General features: G+C 35.8%; 2 protein-coding genes across 3 annotated transcripts; both read left to right on the top strand.

Annotated features, from left to right (window-relative positions):
- The first annotated feature begins 273 nt into the window (after positions 1-273).
- LOC130216400 (gastrula zinc finger protein XlCGF57.1-like) lies at positions 274-8654 on the top strand. Of its 2 annotated transcripts, none has more exons than XM_056448292.1 (5): positions 274-536; positions 899-994; positions 3269-4559; positions 6243-6421; positions 8233-8654. In XM_056448292.1, the coding sequence occupies exons 2-4, from the start codon at positions 940-942 to the stop codon at positions 6265-6267; spliced, it is 1371 nt and encodes a 456-aa protein (XP_056304267.1). In that variant the 5' UTR covers positions 274-536; positions 899-939; the 3' UTR covers positions 6268-6421; positions 8233-8654. The 2 variants fall into 2 exon arrangements, with proteins under 2 accessions (XP_056304267.1, XP_056304268.1); XM_056448293.1 differs by having other exon boundaries at positions 8221-8654.
- A 1407-nt stretch (positions 8655-10061) lies between these two features.
- Positions 10062-17727, top strand: LOC130216402 (gastrula zinc finger protein XlCGF57.1-like). Its single transcript, XM_056448295.1, has 3 exons — positions 10062-10104; positions 12167-12324; positions 14603-17727. Exons 2-3 carry the CDS (start codon positions 12276-12278, stop codon positions 15892-15894), a joined length of 1341 nt encoding a protein of 446 aa, XP_056304270.1. The 5' UTR covers positions 10062-10104; positions 12167-12275; the 3' UTR covers positions 15895-17727.
- The last annotated feature ends 2627 nt before the right edge of the window (positions 17728-20354 follow it).

The following is a 20354-nucleotide window of genomic DNA, read 5'->3' as shown; positions in this document are numbered from 1 at the left end:
TATTTCCGAATGGATGATTGGAATGTTGTTCCAGGATCAACATAGATGGTAATCCAGGAACATGTCCTACTTGGTGAAAAAATCAGGTTGGTGGTCATATTTATCATTACTGTCATAAACACTCTGGACAAGATAATCACGAAGTACAAAATTACTGTAAGTAAATCCAGTCAGACATAATATATATTTTTTGTGGTGTAAATCTTTGTTCTAACACGAACCCAACTAAGATTATGTGTGAACTACAGTTAGCTTTACAAAATAGAAAAAACTACATGTGTCGCTGTTTTGATTTTTTTCGTCTCGCGTCGATGACGTCACCACCGGCGCCTTCACGCACTGACTGTTGTGTTCCGAGCTGAGGTACACAGTTCACGGAGCTTTGTATGTTTTACACAATGGATAAAAGTCACAGTTTCTGAAAGCAAGGTTGCAACATTTTACGCAGCTATTTCTATATTGTTTTCATTGTCGTTGCTGTTCGTCATTTCAAGCTCAGCTGACTGAAACGGACATTTAACAAAACACATAACGACGTGAGTAATGTTAACTAATGTTGAATTTCTTTCGACCTAACCAATTATGTATTTACATATGATTGTCTTGGTGTTTTTTAATGACACACTTCGGGAGAACATTATTTCCTTGACTTTGAATTCAGACTTACCCACAGGTATGTTAATACGTGTAATATGTGAATTTATGTTAAAGTTAACTCTACATTTTGAAAGTTGATAGATAAACTGAAGCTACATGCTTGCTAAATGAAGGTTAATGAAGGAATCCGTTTGACAATATCTATTTTGCTGTGTTTTTGTCAGTTCTGCTTCTGGTACCACACATAAGTGAAGTTTCTCACACAATATTTGACCAATAAATATTGGATTATTTTCCTCAGATAAAAAGTGAAGAAAAGTTTGTTAAAAGGACACCGGCAACATGGATGGGCCAGAATCCTGCAGAATAAAACATGAAGATGCTGAAGAACTAATAGGTTGGTGTTTATACTAGGTACTTTGTTATACCATTGTAGACCTTAAATTATTTCTTCAAGTAATTATTGCAGAAAGCACTGCATAATTCATCTCACCGTATGCTGTACACCAAATAAATGCTTATTTAAAGTCATAGATTTATACACTAGATATCGCATACGGACCCTGAGCATGTGTCAATAGTGCCGCCACATTTGTACAGTGCTCCCAGGACAAATGTCATTCAACCGCACTAGTCAAGACAGTGTTTCAATGTGAAGATGCTGGACTTTTGCGCTGCGTACAGGTGTAGTAATGAGCAAACAAAGAAAGCACAAAGACAGAACATTTCATAGGTAAGATTTCGTTTCTTTATGATTTTGTATGTTTTTGAACTTTTGTGCTTAACAAGTAACGTTATTGATGATATACTGTTACTTACCTCGTTCACCATAAGAGAAAGTACCAACTTGCACTAATTACTAGGCTTATGCTAGTTTTGTAGAATAAAATCAGCAAACAATGTAAATGAAATACGACAACAAGATGCTGCGGTGCTAGAAACTTTGTCGGCTAAGTGAACGAGTCGTTCACCATGTAGATTCATTCACAAACACTTCCTCCGTTAGCATTAGAAGTGAATAAAGGAGAGAGGGTGTGTTTCAGGACACGGATTAGATCAAATTTAACAGGAAGGGAGGATATTACATTTCCATGAACACAAACATTCGCTCTTTGTCAGCAATGCCTGTGCGGTCACTTATTCATTGATGTGATGTAAAATTTTGATGTAATTTTTCATTCATACATTCATTCATTCATTCATTCATTCATTTTCTTTTCGGCTTAATCCCTTTATTAATCTGGGGTCGCCACAGCGGAATTAACCGACAACTTATCCAGCACATGTTTTATGCAGCGGATGCCCTTCCAGCCGCAACCCACTGGGAAACCCATACACACTCATTATACATACACTATGGACAATTTAGCCTACCCAATTCATCTGTACCACATGTCTTTGAACAGAGGGGGGAAACCGGAGCTTGATGTAATTTTCGTAATTTAAAAAAAATATTTGCATACTGACCACCGGGAAAACTACTGATCATAGATATATGTGTATATCTCTGACCCACAGTCCTCCACTGCACCTTGGTCTAGGGGCGTTGCTAGACATAAAGCTCTACTGGGGCACGCAACCCCTTAACCCCCCCCCCCCCCCCCTTCAAAAAGTCTAAATATATATATATATATATATATATATATATATATATATATATATATATATATATATATATATATATATATATATACACACACACTATATATTTTTTTATATACATATTTATTATAAATAAAAGTATTCTTGTTATTATACAATGATTATTCTAAATAATCTTAAATGTAACTGGAAAACAGTGTTAAGACCCAACTAAAGTGATGCTAGGATCATTTAAGAAATCGTTTGCATGAATATTAATTTCGTTTGAATGAAATTCTATAGACAATTCAATAAAATAAAAAAAATATGTTTTATAGAATTATTTGTTGTCGTAGACTTGACACATGGCAGATAATTAGGTTTATTAAGTCTTACCTCTCTGACTCGTCATCCCTCCTTTTTGCTTCATACAAAAAAAAAATCTATCAAGAGGCATGCTTAGTAAGATCACCATCATATTGTTTAAACTTTAGTTTTGTTGGCTTGCAAAACAAAAAAGGCGGTTACGCCAGTTCTACAACGCATGAGCAGCGCGTGAGCAGCAAGTAGCCTGCTTATTTGGCACGCATGTTAACTACTGGGACTCGCACTGACAGAAGAGCAGCGCGTGCGAGAGGCATGCGGGTTCTCTGCACACACGCACAGATGCGTCAGTTTGCTTTTTGATTAAACACATTGCTTTCACCAGCGTTGGTATGGTTGCACATAGAGAATAACATCTTTATTTCAGAATTACCACTCTTAATAAATACATGTGCACATGAAGTAAATCATATCTCAATGCATTTACTGGGGCACTGGAGATTTTTACTGGGGCACGTGCCCCAGTAAATTGGATCTAGCGACGCCCCTGCCTTAGTCCCACATTCATTACAAAGCAGTGCTACTCTGTACTAAAATGGCTGCTCTATTGACCCATTCCTTCCAATAGACAACAGGGTAGTCGACATCTAATGTAAATATCTATGATTTAAATTACTGAAGTGATGCCAAATGTTAATCATATAATACATCAGCATAGGAAAATCTAACTTTTTATATTTTTTTAACGGTTTCACTTTCGTTTTAGACCTGATGGAGGAGAACAGGGAGACTGAAGAACTGCTTGAAGCAGTAGAGAAACGTCATGACACACATGGAGAAAAATACACGAGTCCCTCTTTCCAAAACAGACCTGAAGTACACTTCCCATGCCCTCAGTGTGGAAAGAGTTTCTCATGTGAACAAAGTCTCAATTTTCACATGAAGTTTCATCGGGGAACAAAACCGTACGCGTGTGATCAATGCGATAAGATATTCACACTAAAAACAAACCTTAATGAACACATGAAAATCCACACTGCAGAGATGCTGTACACATGTGATCAGTGCGGGAAGAGTTTTCTTCTTAAAGAACGCCTTAATAAACACTTGAAAATACACACTGGAGAAAAGCCGTTCACGTGCGATCAGTGTGGGAAGAATTTCCTTCATAAAGGTTACCTTACCGAGCACATAAAAATCCACACTGGAGAGAAACCACACACGTGTGATCAGTGCGGGAAAAGATTTGCATATAAGGGAAACCTTACAGATCACATGAAAGTCCACACTGGAGAGCGGCCTTATGCATGCGATCAGTGTGCGAAGAGATTCAAACATAAAGGAAATCTCATCGAACATGTGAAGATTCACACAGGAGAGAGGCCGTACTCCTGTGATCAGTGCGGGAAGAAATTTAAACTCAAGCACATCCTCAGTGATCACATGAGAATCCACACCGGAGAGAAACCCTTTACTTGTGATAAATGTGGGAGAAGTTACACACGAAAGCGGAATCTTTCCGATCATATGAAAAGCCACACTGGTGTAAAGCTGCACACTTGTGATCAGTGTGGGAAGAGTTTTGTGAAGACAGGTGTTTTTAAAGTACATCTGCGTACCCATTCGAGAGAAAGACCGTTTAACTGTGACCAATGCGGTAAAGATTTTCTTAGGGCAGATGCGCTAAAGGATCACCTCAAAGTTCATACACAGGAGAGGCCGTATGTGTGCTCTTTATGTGGGAAGGGTTTTAGACAGATGGGCACTTTAAAAGTACACCAGAAAAGACACAGCGGTATAAAGGATCATATTTGCTCTGAGTGTGGAAAGACTTTCTTTAGAGACTCTGAACTGAAAGTGCACCAGTCAGTTCACACCGGAGAGAAACCTTTTAAGTGTTCGCACTGTGACAAGACATTCAAACGGGCTGAGTATATGAAAATGCATGAGAGGATTCACACTGGAGAAAAGAGATACAACTGCGATATATGTGGGAAGAGGTTCACGCAATTATCAACTCTCTACAGTCATACAAAAAACGTCTGCCTGAAATCACAGTAAGTGCTTCATGTTCAAACCCTTTACTTTGAGATGTAATGCTGCTTTCTCACCAAACAAGACCTAATAATATGCCAAGCAATACAGGTTATGTTTGATATACCTTAAATCTGAAAAAAAAAAAAAAAACCATAACCCAAACTTGTCAAAAAGATTTCATCTAAATGTTATGGTCTAGAGCAGGGGTCGGGAACCTTTTTTCAGCAAAGAGCCATTTCATTTTTTTTTATCAAATACATTTTTTAAAGAGCCATTTGGAGTGTGTGTATGTAATAAAACCTTTATTTATTTATAAACAAAACCTTTATTAATGTCCATGCACAACTCAAAAATAAACAACCATGATGCATCTCAATGAATGAGGAAAGGACAATTTATAAATTATTTTCTTTTTGCCATTGCCACTCATGAATATTGTTTGAATTTTATTTGAAAATGTAAGTTGCTTGCCCTTTATTGGTGTCGCGATTTAAGCTCAGCCACATATGCGCATTGGTTGAAATGTCTTTTTATTTTAAACTGAGTTCTTATTCAATTTAATGTAGAAAATACAATATAAAGGGAATTGTAATTGTATTTTTAATTGCAAACTAATTTCTAGTGGGAGTTATAATTTTTTTACCTTGAAATTATTATTGAAGAGAGTCAGCTGGAGCGCCAGATATTTTGGTCAAAGAACCACATGTGGCTCCCGAGCCCTAGGTTCCCTACCCCTGGTCTTGAGTTATGCTGATTTTACAACCCTGATTTATAGATAGGGTCATAAAGATGTTGGACATTTTGGGTCTACTCACACTATGCTATCCGAACCGTGCCCAGGCCCGTTTCCCGGATCGTTTGAGAAGTGTGAATGCTCTAAATCGGGCTCATGCACGGTTCACTTGGCCAGCCCTGGCCCGGTTGGAAGAGGTGTGCCAGAGCCCAGTTCACTTGGGCTTTGGAGCGGTACGCTTGTGTGTGAGTGCAAAACGCGCCAATGCCCGAAAATGAAAGCTAGACGTGACTTTTAAGGGACTGATTCATATGCGTTTATTAATCATACTTACTGTTCAATGAAAGCTGTTCTGTGAACTGTTCAATAAACTGTCATAGTTTATTGAAGATGCAAATCTCTCACTGCATGAATGCTTCGCACCTTCAGCAAACCACCTAATTCCTGCAGCACGAGGACTTTATGATTGTTTATGAGCGTCAAAAGTGGCTGATCTGTTCGGTGAAATATTTGACTGCGTGTCACTGCATATCAAATGACTTAAACAATGATATAACTGAAGAAATCTCCGCTGTGCTGAGAGAGAGCGCTTCTGACCAGCGCATCAACGATGACGTAAGCGTGCCCTGGCCCGAATGTAAAGTGAGTGCGGGCCGTCGGGGAGAAGGGAGGGGGGACAAGCGTGCTTTGCCCCAGTTCAAGGCAGTTGTACATAGTGTGAGTACGCCCTTAAAAACTGGACTAGTTCAGTTATGTTCACCTGAGAAACTTAACCCAGGCAAAGCCTTGATCAACTTGCATTACCATGTCCATTCTTGGTCCTTTCTGTTATTTTACTTTTATCAAAGTAAATTATTTGTTAATTTGAGTTTTTTCTAAAAAGTCATGAAGTACTTGTTTGATTTTGCTTGATTAAGCTGCTTAATAAAGAGAAAATCATGCATTTTAGATTTACTTCTTATGTCTACAGATCTGCTCCCACAGCAGAGCAGTGAAGCTCCACAGTTCTCCACCTTCACTGAAGCTCCTTCCACAGCAGTTCACCAATAACTGCTGCAATATTCCCGTCAGCCTACAAGTAAAGCGGTAGTTCATGAAAGATCATTAATAACATGAGTCTGGAGTATGAAACATGAAGGTAACAAAGAGGTTGGTGTTTATTTCTGATACTTTATTTATTTATTTATTTAGTCTCCACTTTCCTTCCTAATCTGTAACCGCCTCTCTGGCTATACCACTAACTGTACTCTCTCGCAAAAAAAAAAATTCTAATGCTTAGCTTCTTAGACTTTACACACCTGAAACTTGTCTATAGCACTTGTTCACTGCTGCTCTTATAGTTGTGTAAATTGCTTCCTTGTCCTCATTTGTAAGTCGCTTTGGATAAAAGCGTCTGCTAAATGACTAAATGTAAATGTAAATGTACTTTTTTAATGATGGTGATGCTTATATAGGTTAAATATGTGATCATGAATCACAAAACCATTCTTATGTTGCACTGGAAACCACAAATACATTGTGTGGGTCAAAACCATTTTTATTTAATGACAAAAATCATTATACTATTAAATAAAGACATACACTACGGGTCAAAAGTTTGGGGTCAGATTTTTTTTATCATTTAAATAAAATGATTCTGTTCATCAAGGCAGCATTTATTAAATGTAAAAAAGTTAAATTGTTAAATATTTATTAAATATTTATTACTTAATGTATGTAGTTTCAAATTAAATTATTACACCAATCATTATTGTTTTAATTACTATTACCATTAATAATAATACTATTAATAATAGTAGTAGTAGTAATAACAATAATTAATATTAGAGGGATTTCTGAAGGATCATGTGACTCTGAACACTGGAATAATGAAGCTGAAAATTCATCTTTAAAATCACAGGAATAAATGATTAAATTAAATGATAAACACTTTTAAACAGTTTTTTAAAGTGCAATAACATTTCACAATTTTACAGGATAAGCTTATATTAAAATATAATCCCGAACTTTTGACTGGTAGTGTAGCTGCCAACACTCCTGTTTTCCCAGGAGTCTCTTGTATTTCACTCTCATCTCCTGCCATCCTCCTGTTCTTTCTGCCATCCTCCTGTTCTTTCTGCCAGGAAAGTCCTGTTATTTGTATTGCCCAAACTAGTTACGAAAAATCATCTTTTGTGCCATGTTTGTCAAGTTGCCAGATCTTGTATGAAGCTCACACAACCTCACACAATTGACAAAATATTCAAATCTTTAAGCAGTTTTTACCTAAATCTGGCAACATACGTTACAACCCAGTTGCACTGTTGATTCTGTACAGGTGGTAGATGTGGGATTTCCATGGCAGTGGTAGCAATGTCAGTAGTAGCAGATAATTCCAGATTTTTAATTCAATCTTTATTTCTATAGTGCTTTTATAATGTAGACTGTTTCAAAGCAGCTTAACATAGAAGTTCTAGTAAATTAAAACTGTCAGTCCAGACAGTTTTCAGAGTTTAAGTAGTTGTATCTTGGCCAAATATTGTTCAATTCTGACAACATATACATCACTGGAAAGCTTATTTATTCAAATTTCAGATGCGTATGAATCTCAGTTTCCGCAACTTGACACTTATGGGTGGTTTTGTGCTCCAGGCTCACATATAGTGTTTAATGTGATTCAGGGGTTTAGATAGAATAAATATGAGCTGTGAAATAAACTTAGTTAAAATATTGTGTAATATATGGGACACTTTCCATTAACTAGAGCCTGAGATTGAAACGTTCAAACAAACAGTATTTAAAAAACAAAACAAAAAAAATATTCATCTTAATTGTCAAGATCTAATTATTTGAAGTGACATACTGCTGTTGATAACTGTTCATATGTGTCTCTACAGTTTTACATTACTAAGTTCTGTGATTTTGACAGGAATTATTAAACAAATCACAGGAAATAAACCTTTTTTCAGCTTTCATTTTAGAGCTGGTGGAGGAGTTTGAGAGGAGAGAGAAGCATTGAGGAATATGGAGGAGACAATCATCACGTCAAAAGAAAAATCTTCAAGCTGCTCTCAGATTGAAAGTACATTTTTTTAACTGAAAGTAGCAAAAACACAATCCCCTACATCTGTGTGGCTAGTCTTCGGTGTTCAGCAGCAGGTTTTTTTCTGGATTATAAACTCATCCATCCATGGTCACTGGAAAGTTGAGTACACTATGAAAACACCTGAGCCCTTTAAAGGAAATGTTTGTGCCTTCACAACCATGCCTTGTATTTTCTGACAACGGCAAAAACAAGTAGAAAGAGTATGAAGCTGTTTTCTATTTATTTATTTATTTATTTTATTTTTTAATTTTTTGCATTCCACCTGGCTGCCTTTCTGTTTTTTCCATTGAACTTTTACATGACATTTTCTCATTAAAACTTTATAAAAAGAATAATTACTTGGTTTCTGTTAGTAATGAGTTTTTTTTTGTTGTTGTAATGACCTGTAAAGTGTTTTTTAAATGCTTTTAATCTACCTTCAGATCCACAAAACCAGAAGTTATAAGTGTCAGTTTTTTTTTTAATTCAGATCGACACAAAACCTGAACGCCAAGTAAATCAGCTTCCACTGTTGTGTGACTTGTCAAAATAGCACAAAATTAGTTAGAGATACAACTATTTGAAAATATGGAGTTAAAAAAATCTAAATACTGAGAAAATCACATTTAAATTGTCTAAATGAAGTGCTCAATGATGGACATTTTACTAATCTAAAATAGGGTTTAGAAATATTTACAGTAGGGAAGTTAAACATATCCAAATGGAACATGATCTTTACCTAATATTCTAATGATTTTTTGGCTTAAAATAAGATTTTTTTTTTTGTGGTCCAGAATCACAATTCTTCCAATCTTTTGCAATTGCTTTTTTATTTTTGGCCTTTATTAAGTTGATGGGACAGTATTTCTGACAGGAAGCAAAGTGGGGGAGAGCGAGAGAGGGATATGACGCCCTGAAGTGCTACTGCACCATATGTCAGTGCACTAATCACTAGTGACTAGGCTATTGCGCCGAAAATCTTTTGCAATTGCAACAATTCATAAAACATAAAAAAAATCTAAGATAATGAAAATTATAAAGCCTATTTTAACATTCATTTAATAGGTGGACAAGAGTAGAGTTTAAACCATTTCAATATTGAGGTAAAGTTGGTTTTATATTCACACAGTCTGACTTTCTCCTTAATTTAATTTCAGAAAAGCGTTATTTGCAAATTCTTAATAGTAAAATCATATTATCAGCCAATGACTATTAAAGTACAACATTGTTCACAGTCAAATAAATAGTGCTAAAGTTGTTTTCAAGTCATGCTTGCATGTGATTTCAGACCAAATAGTCAAAGTACCATGATAAACAATACACAGAGCATGTCACAAATTGTCCCTGAACAAATGTGCGAATATAAAACCAACTTTGTCAATCATTTCAATGTGGTGATGTCATTGGCCCATAAAATGTCTTGCTTTTTGTCAAACTATTTCATATCTGTAACAAAAGTTAATTCAATCATTACTTCACATAAAAAAAATAGCTATCATAACATTATTCATCGATATGTGGATCTTTTTTTTATTCTTGGAAGCTATGGAAGTTAAAAATGAAAACAGAATATGCGTTAGAACCATTACTATTATTGTTTACATTCATCATAATGGTCTAGGAAAGTGTCTCATTCTTAGATTTGAGAGAAAAATCACTTCGCACTACGGGACAGCAGGTGGCAGTGTGCACTTAAAGAAACATTATTAGCGACCTTTTCAGAGAAGAAGACGTAACCGCTAGCATCAGCAGTTGATAGTATGCAAGGGTAAGAAGTTAGCCGTTGTACTCTGTATATAAACTTTGTATTTTACAATTATAAAAACCCCGTTTATTAGAGAAATTTTACCTCGTCATTTCTGTGTTTCCACCTGGAAGAGTGCTGTTATGCGTCTATGACTGAAATGGTTTCTAAAGCAGGCAACAATATGAGGAACTACTGTTGAATTCAATTAAACGAGCGATTTTTTTGGGCATTTAAGATTTTTATGTTTCATTTTTTGGAATATTAAGATATTTAAAGCAATAGTTGTGTATTTTACTAACTTGTAATCATTGAAATGTGCAAAATGCCAATTACAATAGGTGGTTTGACAGTAGAATCATTAAAATATTGCTTTGTTTATCTCTTTAATAATAAAGTTTTATTATTATCAGTTGCTGTTCTCACAAAACGACAAGAAGTTAATCGAATTTCTTTATGGCTCAGTCTGGGCACTGAATTCAATGTTAGTATATTAGTTAATTAAATCTATGATAAATTAAGTCCTGTATCAAGTTTTTAAAAAATTTTTGACCAACACACAAAATAAAATAAAAAATAGGGAATATGTAAATTTAGGGGCATCACAGTGACACAGTGGCTAGCGCTCTCGCCTCACAGCAAGAAGGTCTCTGGTTCGAGCCTCAGCTGGATCAGTTGACATTTCTGTGTGGAGTTTGCATGTTCTCCCTGTGTTCATGTGGGTTTCCTCCGGGTGCTCCGGTTTCCCCCACAGTCCAAAGACATGCTATTGGTGAATTGGGTAGGCTAAATTATCCGTAGTATATGTGTGTTTGTGTGTGTGTGTGTGTGTGTGTGCGTTTGTGTGTGTGTGTGTGTGTGAATGGGTGTATGGGTGTTTTCCCAGTGATGGGTTGCAGCTGGAAGGGCATTCATTTATTCATTTTCTTTTTGGCTTAGTCCCTTTAATCATACGGGGTCGCCACAGTAGAATAAACCACCAACTTATCCAGCATGTTTTTACGCAGCGGATGCCCTTCAAGCCGCAACCCATCTCTGGGAAACATCCACACACTCATTCACACTCATACACTACAGACAATTTAGCCTACCCAATTTACCAGTAACAGCATGTCTTTGGACTGTGGGGGAAACCGAAGCACCAGGAGGAAACCCACGCAAACGCAGGGAGAACATGCAAACTCCACACAGACCCAGCCGAGGCTCGAATCAGCGACCCTGTTGCTGTGAGGTGACAGCACTACCTACTGCACCACTGCGTCGCCCAGTGTTGGGTTGCAGCTGGAAGGGCATCCGCTGCGTAAAACATGCTGAATAAGTTGGCGGTTCATTCCGCTGTGGTGACCCCAGATTAATAAAGGGGCTAAGCCGAAAAGAAAATGAATGAATCAGAATCAGAATCAGAATCAGAAAGAGCTTTATTGCCAGGTATGTTCACACATACGAGGAATTTGTTTTCGTGACAGAGCTTCAACAGTGCAACAGGATTACAGAGACAGGACAAAAAACAGATAATAAATATATTTTTTTTAAAATAGAAGTAAGTAATGAATGCAAATATACAGATTGACAAGTGTATGTACATGTTTATTACTATATACAACGTTATATGTGCAGCTGTTATGTGCAAATTGGCATGTAAAGTGTGTTGTTAAATAAGTGTATATGTGTATAAAAGTGTATGGCAAGTAGTGATGTTGGTTCCGCAATTATTATCATCAAGTGTTCATGAGATGGATTGCCTGAGGGAAGAAACTGTTTCTGTGTCGGGCTGTTCTGGTGCGCAGTGCTCTGTAGCGTCGACCAGAAGGTAAAAGTTCAAAGAGGCAGTGTGCTGGGTGTGAGGGGTCCAGAGTGATTTTGGCAGCCCTTCTGCTCGCTCTGGATAAGTACAGTTCTTGGGGAGTAGGAAGGGTTGTACCAGTGATTCGCTCAGCAGTCCGAACTGCAATGAATGTAAATTTGTAAAACTTCATATTTTGATAATTGGAAGTCCAATAGTAAGCTATACATGAACTGTGTGAATTGTTGAAAACATCAGTTTGACAACACTACTTTTTTATTTTTGACTTCTCTTATCCCACAGTATTTGGCATCAGTGAAGCTCCATCCAGTGCAGTAAAACAACAAATGCTGGAATGTTTTCATCAGCTTACACACAAAGAAAATAAGAGAACACGAAAAAACACAGAAACATGAATGAACCCAGCAGTGTAAAACAAGAAGAGACCGAACAACAAATAGGTTGGTGTTTTTTCTTGCTTTCCTCAAAATGATTTTTCAGACTTGCTGGTTGCAGATAGAAACATAAAGTTATTATTGTTAAACGTTAATCCAAAATGCAATGACATTGTGTAGGAAAATTTTTTTCAATAATAAGAGTAATAATAATAATACTAATAATAATAATCTTCAACTGGTTTGACTTTTTAAAAGAATATTTAAAGTAAATAATAGGTTATGAAATTTACCAATTAAGCTTTTATGAACACTGTTGTGTATGTATGGTCAGTAGTTGCTCAATTTAAAATGTAGCTTTAAAGCTAAAAACATATCCTAATTTGATCATAACTTACCATGAATTATAAAACCAAATGGAGCCTAAACCATTTTTTTACTTTTGGATTGTATCAAATTTAAGGATATTTGAGAAACATTTATACTAATTGAACATTTAACATTCACACAGATTGAACATCTCGGACTAAATATTTGCTGAGCTGTTTAATTTACATTTATCTGGTTAATGGTTCAGTGTTACAAACATTTTTATCATTCATTCCTGTTTATGTTGGAAAATGTATTATTATTAGGGCTGGGCGATTTGGCCTAAAATCAAAATCTTGATTAATTTAACATTTTAACTCGACTACGATTAATAAACGATTATTCTATTTATTTATGCATTTATTTATTTTATTTTTCTGCCCTCATAGTTCACTGACAAGTTTTGTACAGTAAATACGCTCGCATATTACAAGTGAGAAAATGATGCATTACTTGATTTTAAATATTTAAAGGAAACACACACTATCTATTATCTAAAATTATCGTTTGGTCATATGAGAAATGGTCGTGCCCAACTGAGCCAGGTGTCTAGGTTTTTTTTCCTTCACTTTAGCCCATTGGTGAAGTTTTTTCCACGCCGATGTCTGCACTGGCTTGCATCAATGGATTACTCTTCAGTGTTTGGACTCAGCAGTGAATATTAAAACACATTGAACTGAACTGAGCTTAAACTCTGAAAACTAAACTACGCTGTTTCAATTGACTATAATCTTCTGTGTGAAGCTGCTTTGACACAATCTACATTGTAAAAGCGCTATACAAGTAAAGGTGAATTGAATTAAATATCTATGATTATTTATTAAACAGTAACGTTGAACAACTGAAACTAAAACACTCGTTGCCTAAAACCAACAGTCGCAAATGAGTAACCTGCACTTTTGTAAACAAAATAAATTATTTTCAATGTTTTCCGTATTAAAAGTAGAAAATAAGCAGCATCTCTTCTAAATAAAATAACTCTTTTATATCCTGTAAATAATATTTTAAACCATGCATTTCTTGAATCTTCTGTAAACAAAGATTTTATGTAAATAATAATTTTATTGTAAGGGAAAATATGCCATCTCTGGTGCAGCTTCCAATCATCTTCATATTGCAAACATGAGATGTGTAGTTACGTTTTTTTGAGAGGTGCATGCAAAGGCTGCAGAACCACACCCGTGTGTTCGACACAGATTTTTAAATCCGCCTTAAAGCTGCGGTCACACCGGGCTTTGTGTGTGCGAAATTCTGTCATACGGCGCTGCGAAAAGGGGCGGGATTAAACAAGATGATTAGACATTAAAAAAAGCGAGCGATTGCTCAATGCTTTAAATTTCTGTCCAGAGAGGTCATGTTTTGATCCTCGATTGGTCTCACGCAGTCAGGTGATGCGATTTCGCAGGTCAGAGTTCACCAAGCTTGAACCTGCACCGCAGCAACTTGCGAAACTTGACCCTGCGTTTCCGCTCTGACGCATTCGCGTGCGAATGAATGAAAGTCTATGGGAGGAAAAGCCCAGTATGACCGCAGCTTGACAGAGCGGGGTCACATGATTCACCACACGATAGGGAAAGTAATTGAAAAAAATTGACCTGAAAAAATTTGATCGATTATAGTTTCTGAATGTCGATTACTTTCTGATTAATCGCCCAGCCCTAATTATTATTAGTCCTATTATATTAATAGTACTATATTAATAAATAATAAACTGTTTACAAGTCCTAAAATGATTTTTAAGAAATCATTTTAGGACTTGTAAACAGTTTATTATTTAATAGTTCTCACTACAAAACATGCAATTTGTACATGTAAAGTGAAACAAATAACTGAATGATTAATGTATCCAGTTGAATGCAGTGAAAGTATCTAAACATAAGGGATTTTTTTAACGTTTATCACGTCACGATTGTTTAATTTATTTATCTTAAACGGCTTAATGGAAATCACTTTTTCACCCTCTTTAACGTTTTAGACCTGTTGAAAGACGATGAGAAGATTGAAGAACTGATTAACGCAGGAAAGGATCATGACGTCAAAACTGAGGAGAAATCCTCTTTGCTAAGCACAGCACAGATATCCTTCACCTGTCCTCAGTGTGGAAAAACATTCCCCTGCGAGCAAAATCTCAATCTTCACATGAAATTTCACAGGGGAACGAAGCCGTTTGCGTGTGATAAGTGCGAGAAGATCTTCACGCTAAAAGCAAACCTTAATGAACACATGAAAATCCACACTAGCGTACAGATGCCGTTCACGTGCGTTCAATGCAGGAAGATTTTCATGCTGAAAGAAAGCCTCACCGAACACATGAAAATACACACTGAGGACAAGCCGTACACGTGTGATGAGTGCGGGAGGAAGTTTAAACATAAGGGCACTCTTACTGAACACATAAAAATCCACACCGGAGAGAAGCCGTACGAATGCGATAAGTGCGGGAAGAAGTTTAGACATAAGGGAAACTTTAACGATCACGTGAAAAACCACACGCGAATTAAACCATTCTCTTGCGATCAGTGCGGTAAGTGTTTCAGACTCAAAGATAACTTCGATGACCACATGAAAGTCCACACCGGAGGGAATCCACATACATGTGCTCAATGCGGGAAGACGTTCAAACAGAAACATGTTCTCAATGAACACATGGTTATCCACACCGGAGAAAAGCCCTTCACGTGTGAACAGTGCGGGACGAGTTTCACACGAAAACGCAACCTTGCTGATCACATGACAATCCACACTGGAGAAAACCTGTATGCTTGTGATCAGTGTGGGAGGAGTTTCAGACAGTCGAGAGTGTTGAAAGAGCACCTGCGGACTCATTCTAGCGAAAGAACGTTTAACTGTGACCAGTGCAGTAAGAAATTCTTTAAGGCGGACGCCCTGAAGGAGCACCTGACAGTTCACACACAAGAGAAGCCGTATGTGTGCTCTTTCTGTGCAAAGGCTTTCAGGCTGATGGGTAATTTAAAAATACACGAGAAAACACACACCGGTCAGAGGAATCACATTTGCTCTGAGTGCGGAAAGACTTTCTTTACTGTGTCCGCACTGACTCTCCACACCAGAGTTCACACTGTAGGAAAACCGTACAAGTGTTCACACTGTGACAAGACGTTTAAGCGGCCTGAATGTCTGAAAATACATTATAGGGTTCACACCGGAGAGAGGCCATATCACTGTCGCTCATGTGGGAAGAGGTTCATTTATTTGTCTAATCTGCATCAACATTTGAAAGCCGCAAAGTGTAAGACAACACAATAAGGCTGCATTTACGCTGCCTGGTTCAAGTGACTCAATCACGATTTTTATTTTTATTTTCTCCCATGTGGCACAGAACGAATATTGCCCATGTACGTGTAAGCAGGAATAAATCGCATGGATTCCGATTTACTCAAATCAGATTCAGGCCTTGTTCATATGTGGAAATCTATCTGATATGAATCGTATCCGTGCCCTCGTGTCTGCAGGTAGATCGGAATTTCACCTGTCAATGCGAGTCGTGCTTCATTAAAAACGTCAACTCTGCTGAAATGAAAGCGTCCGTCTGACATCATTCATCAGAGTCGCAAACCTTAAATCTCAAACACGAGGACTAAAAAAGCTTTTATATTGTCATGTAGCATGCATAGCATATATAAGCATGTTAACGAGAGAGAGAGAGAGAGAGAGCGAGAGAGCGCAGCATCCGCCACGTAACTAATATAAACTAATATAAAACTATTGCATACATCGCATGCATAAATCACGCCATGGACGTTACATTAAGATGCCTACTGGTTTATAAAGGCCTAGATTAAAACAAGATGGCAAAATGAGAATTTTTTTCTTTCATAAATGATAGTAAAACACCTTGTCAAAAAGAATTACAAAAAAATGAAAACCCTGTGAACTGATTAAATACAGCAATGGAGAAAATGTCACTCTTTTATTATCAGCTGTCAGTCAGCGCCCGCTCTTTTTTTCCTGGTCATTGCACCTTTGCTTTGTGCAGTGTAAATGCAGACAATCAGATACGAGTCACTTTTAAAAGACGATGTAAGCAAGTCAGCAAGAAAATTGGATAGTCACAAAATCGGAATTGACCATCAAGATCTGTAGTGTAAATGCAGCCTAAGTAAGCTCCTTCATCCTTCATATAGTTAATATTATTGTCAATTAATGCTGGGTTAATGCATCACATGTAAGATATGTAATCAGGTTACTTTTTTTCAAGTAACTTGTAAAGTAACTTTTAATTTTAATTAAAATAGCTGAGTTTAGGCATGGGTCAGTATAAGATTCTGATGGTATGATAACCTTTGTTAAAAATATCACGGTTCCACAGTATTGTGTTTACTGCTCTAAAATATGTTCTTTTTAAAATGTCTCTGTAAAAAAAAATTCCCTTTTGAACACTAAATATTTTATTTTAAGAAACATTTCAAATATTTTTGAGCAGTAAACATGTCAGGCTAAATAATTAAAATAAATCAGTGACTTCTGCCATCTTTATTAGTTTCAAAAACACAGATTTCTTTAAATGTTGAAAATACTTTGGATATTTTTCTTTTCTTTGGATATACAGTAAGCCACTGCACTGTTCAAGCATGCTTGGACGTTGGTTTATAAGCGATTTGTTTTTCACATGTTTGCTGAATTGTGGGCTGACCAGCAGCTTTTGATGTGTAGGGTCTTTTTCTGCAGGAGATGCTGTTGCCCTAAAAAAAGTAAATAAAATTGTCATTAAAAACTCATTAAATAAAATACCCTAGAAACGGTATAACAGAAAAGATTGACTTTTCCAAACCGCTGGCTGAGTTCCTTTTTCAGAAAAAATAAATAAATAAATGACGGCAGTTACTTTGTTTTCCAGTTTGTTGACTGGCAACTCTCATGTCAAAATCAAAAATGAGTGCAAATGTGTTGCGTATATGTGTAAACACAGTACCCGGTAGTTTAAATTTGGACTTTTATTTATTCATTTCACATATATAGAGATATTTGATTAATTTATTTTAAACATACTATTTGGAACCCTGAAATATTTGTTTGAGCCGAGCTTCAACTTTACAGATTTAACTGTTTCTTAAGCCTGAAGTTTTTCACTTTTTGTGTAAAAGGGCTTCACCTTTATTTATATATATATATATATATATATATATATATATATATACATATATATATATATATATATATATATATACATATATATATATATATATATATATATATATATATATATATATATATATATATATATATATATATATATATATATATATACATATATATATATATATATATATATATATATATATATATACATATATATATATATATATATATATATATATATATATATATATATATATATATATATATATATATATATATTGACAAGCATTCTAAACAAGCAAGCCCGGTATGTATGAATAAAGTTATGTAATGCATTACTTTTTGTTCAATTACTTCCTTTCCTAATGCCTTGTTTACTTTATTTTTTTAAATAAATATCACAAGATTGTAATATTTTTAAAAGTGATTTTATCCAACACTGGTAATAATAAACTGTTGTTTTTTATCAGTACCAAGACTCCTGCTTTACAGGCCGTCATCAAACCAGATGATCAGGTGAATCTGATCATAGAAAAATGAAAGAAAAAGCACTTAAGTTGTACATATTTTTTCCTGAGAGGATTTACAGTGAAATATATCAAAAAGTAGCTCAATACATACAAAATAATTGTAAATGAATTCAAATGACTATATATGAACTCAAAATGAATTGTTTTTATCACTTATTTATATGTGATATACAAATAAATTATTTTTATCATAAAGTGAAGCATGTGAACTTTACACTTGTGTATATCAAGATTAATTCTGTCAGATCAAATCAGTCAATCATGCATCAGTTGATATAATTCTGTTTATTTGGTTAAAATGTTTCTATCCCACCAATTTGCCAAGTTGTTTGCCAAATAAATTGATATTTCATATTATATTAAATTTCAAATTTACTTTGCATTAAAAGTAGTTTCATGTATGTTTTTACTAAAGCTACAGTGACAGTTGAGTTTATGTTTGTGCTAAATCAAACAATTTCTTGTAAACAATTAAATTGTTAAACTAACAGCAGTCAGTTTACGATAAATTAAGATAAAAAAGTAAGATTAGAATATAAGTTTTTTTTTTCTGTAGCAAAACCCTCCTCACAGGAAAAAACGAAAGAAAATATTCACTTTGTATAATGATATTTATGTATTACAGATGATTATTTGTCTCACATTGTGAAAGAAGCAACAGTATTGAGCATATGTTTTTACGCTTTCAGCTGTCAGTTTCTATCCCAACCGTGCAGATCAAATGAAGATGGCTGATGATCCTGGAGAAAATTACTTTGCAAGAGGGCGCAAGATACCTCAGGTTCTTTGATCTCGTTGCAAAGGACAACACAAACCCAGTATAATAACATAACCTCGTTCACCTTTGTTCCTTCTCCCCAACTTTTTTCCCTTCGCCCTTTCTCCTCTTCACCAGGAAGATCATTTCTTTAGTATTGATCTATAGTTCTGTGCTAATGCAAGTGACTTTAACCATCATGTCTGGTATCATATGAAATATTTCAGTATGACTAGTGCTGTGTACTCATCACCACAGATATATGTTAATAAGCATAACACAACAACACAGATTCGTAAAGCCCACTGCAGAGGGGGTGTTTTCTTCTAGGGTCGTTCATTTAAATGACCTGTTTCGCACAGGCTCTCCAGATCCAATGGCCAAACTTAATGCAAATTTCCGTTGTTATTCTGAGCACCGACACTTGTAGGATATTCTGCCTGGGTCTTTGTGGAAAGTGTAAATGGCTCAGGGTGATTCTGTCGTCAGATCATCAGCTCGTCAAGTGGAGTTCACTTTCTGAAATATGTGTTTTCAATATGGTAAAGAGAGAATTTCAGAGCATTGTTTCCCATCCCTGTTCATGGAAGCACACCCAACGTCCATATTTTGGATGTCTCCCTTATCTGGCTAATTAAATTCAGGTTTTGGAGTCTCTTCCTATGTTCTGATGAATTGATTCAGGTGTGCTTAATTTGGAAGAGGTTGAAAATGTGTACTGTTGGCGTGCCTTTAGGAACAGGGTTTGTAGACACTCACTTAGAGAGTTGTTTTCCAGTTATGGGATTGAAAAAATGGTCAAATGTCCTGGAAATAGTCCTTCATCTTGGATTTTTTTCTGAATTTTGAAGTTTATAACAACTTAGTGTTTGTAAGCCTGGATATGATGGCAGACCTCTGTTGCACAATGGCAATATGATCCTCATTTTTTTAACCAAATCCTTTGACGAAGTACCTGAAAAAGGTTCTGGAAATGTCCCAGAATATTCCTGGAAAATTATTTCTTAAAAAGAGTGGAAATCTTGAACTTGCACTCTTTTATTATTAAACTCCATTATTAAAGCAGTTTTAGGTTCACTTCTTTTTATGAACAACATAATGCTAAAGTTGCTAATTAACAAAACCGTCAGTTTAATATGACTTGTGTTTTACTTGTATGTGAAGATCTGCTCTTTCTACCACAGCAGCTAAACTTACGTGAAGCTCCTCCCACAGCAGTTTAGTGATAGTGAAGCCCCTCCCACAACACTTAAACTTCAGCAAAAGTCCTCTCACAGCAATTCACCAATATCTGCTGTACAATTCCCATCAGTCTTCAAGTGAAGGAGTCAAGAGGAACA

The sequence above is a fragment of the Danio aesculapii genome, chromosome 22 (assembly GCF_903798145.1).
Source record: "Danio aesculapii chromosome 22, fDanAes4.1, whole genome shotgun sequence".
NCBI lineage: Eukaryota > Metazoa > Chordata > Actinopteri > Cypriniformes > Danionidae > Danio > Danio aesculapii.
Note: the sequence above shows the minus strand (reverse complement) of the source record. Positions and strands in the feature narration are given on the sequence as shown.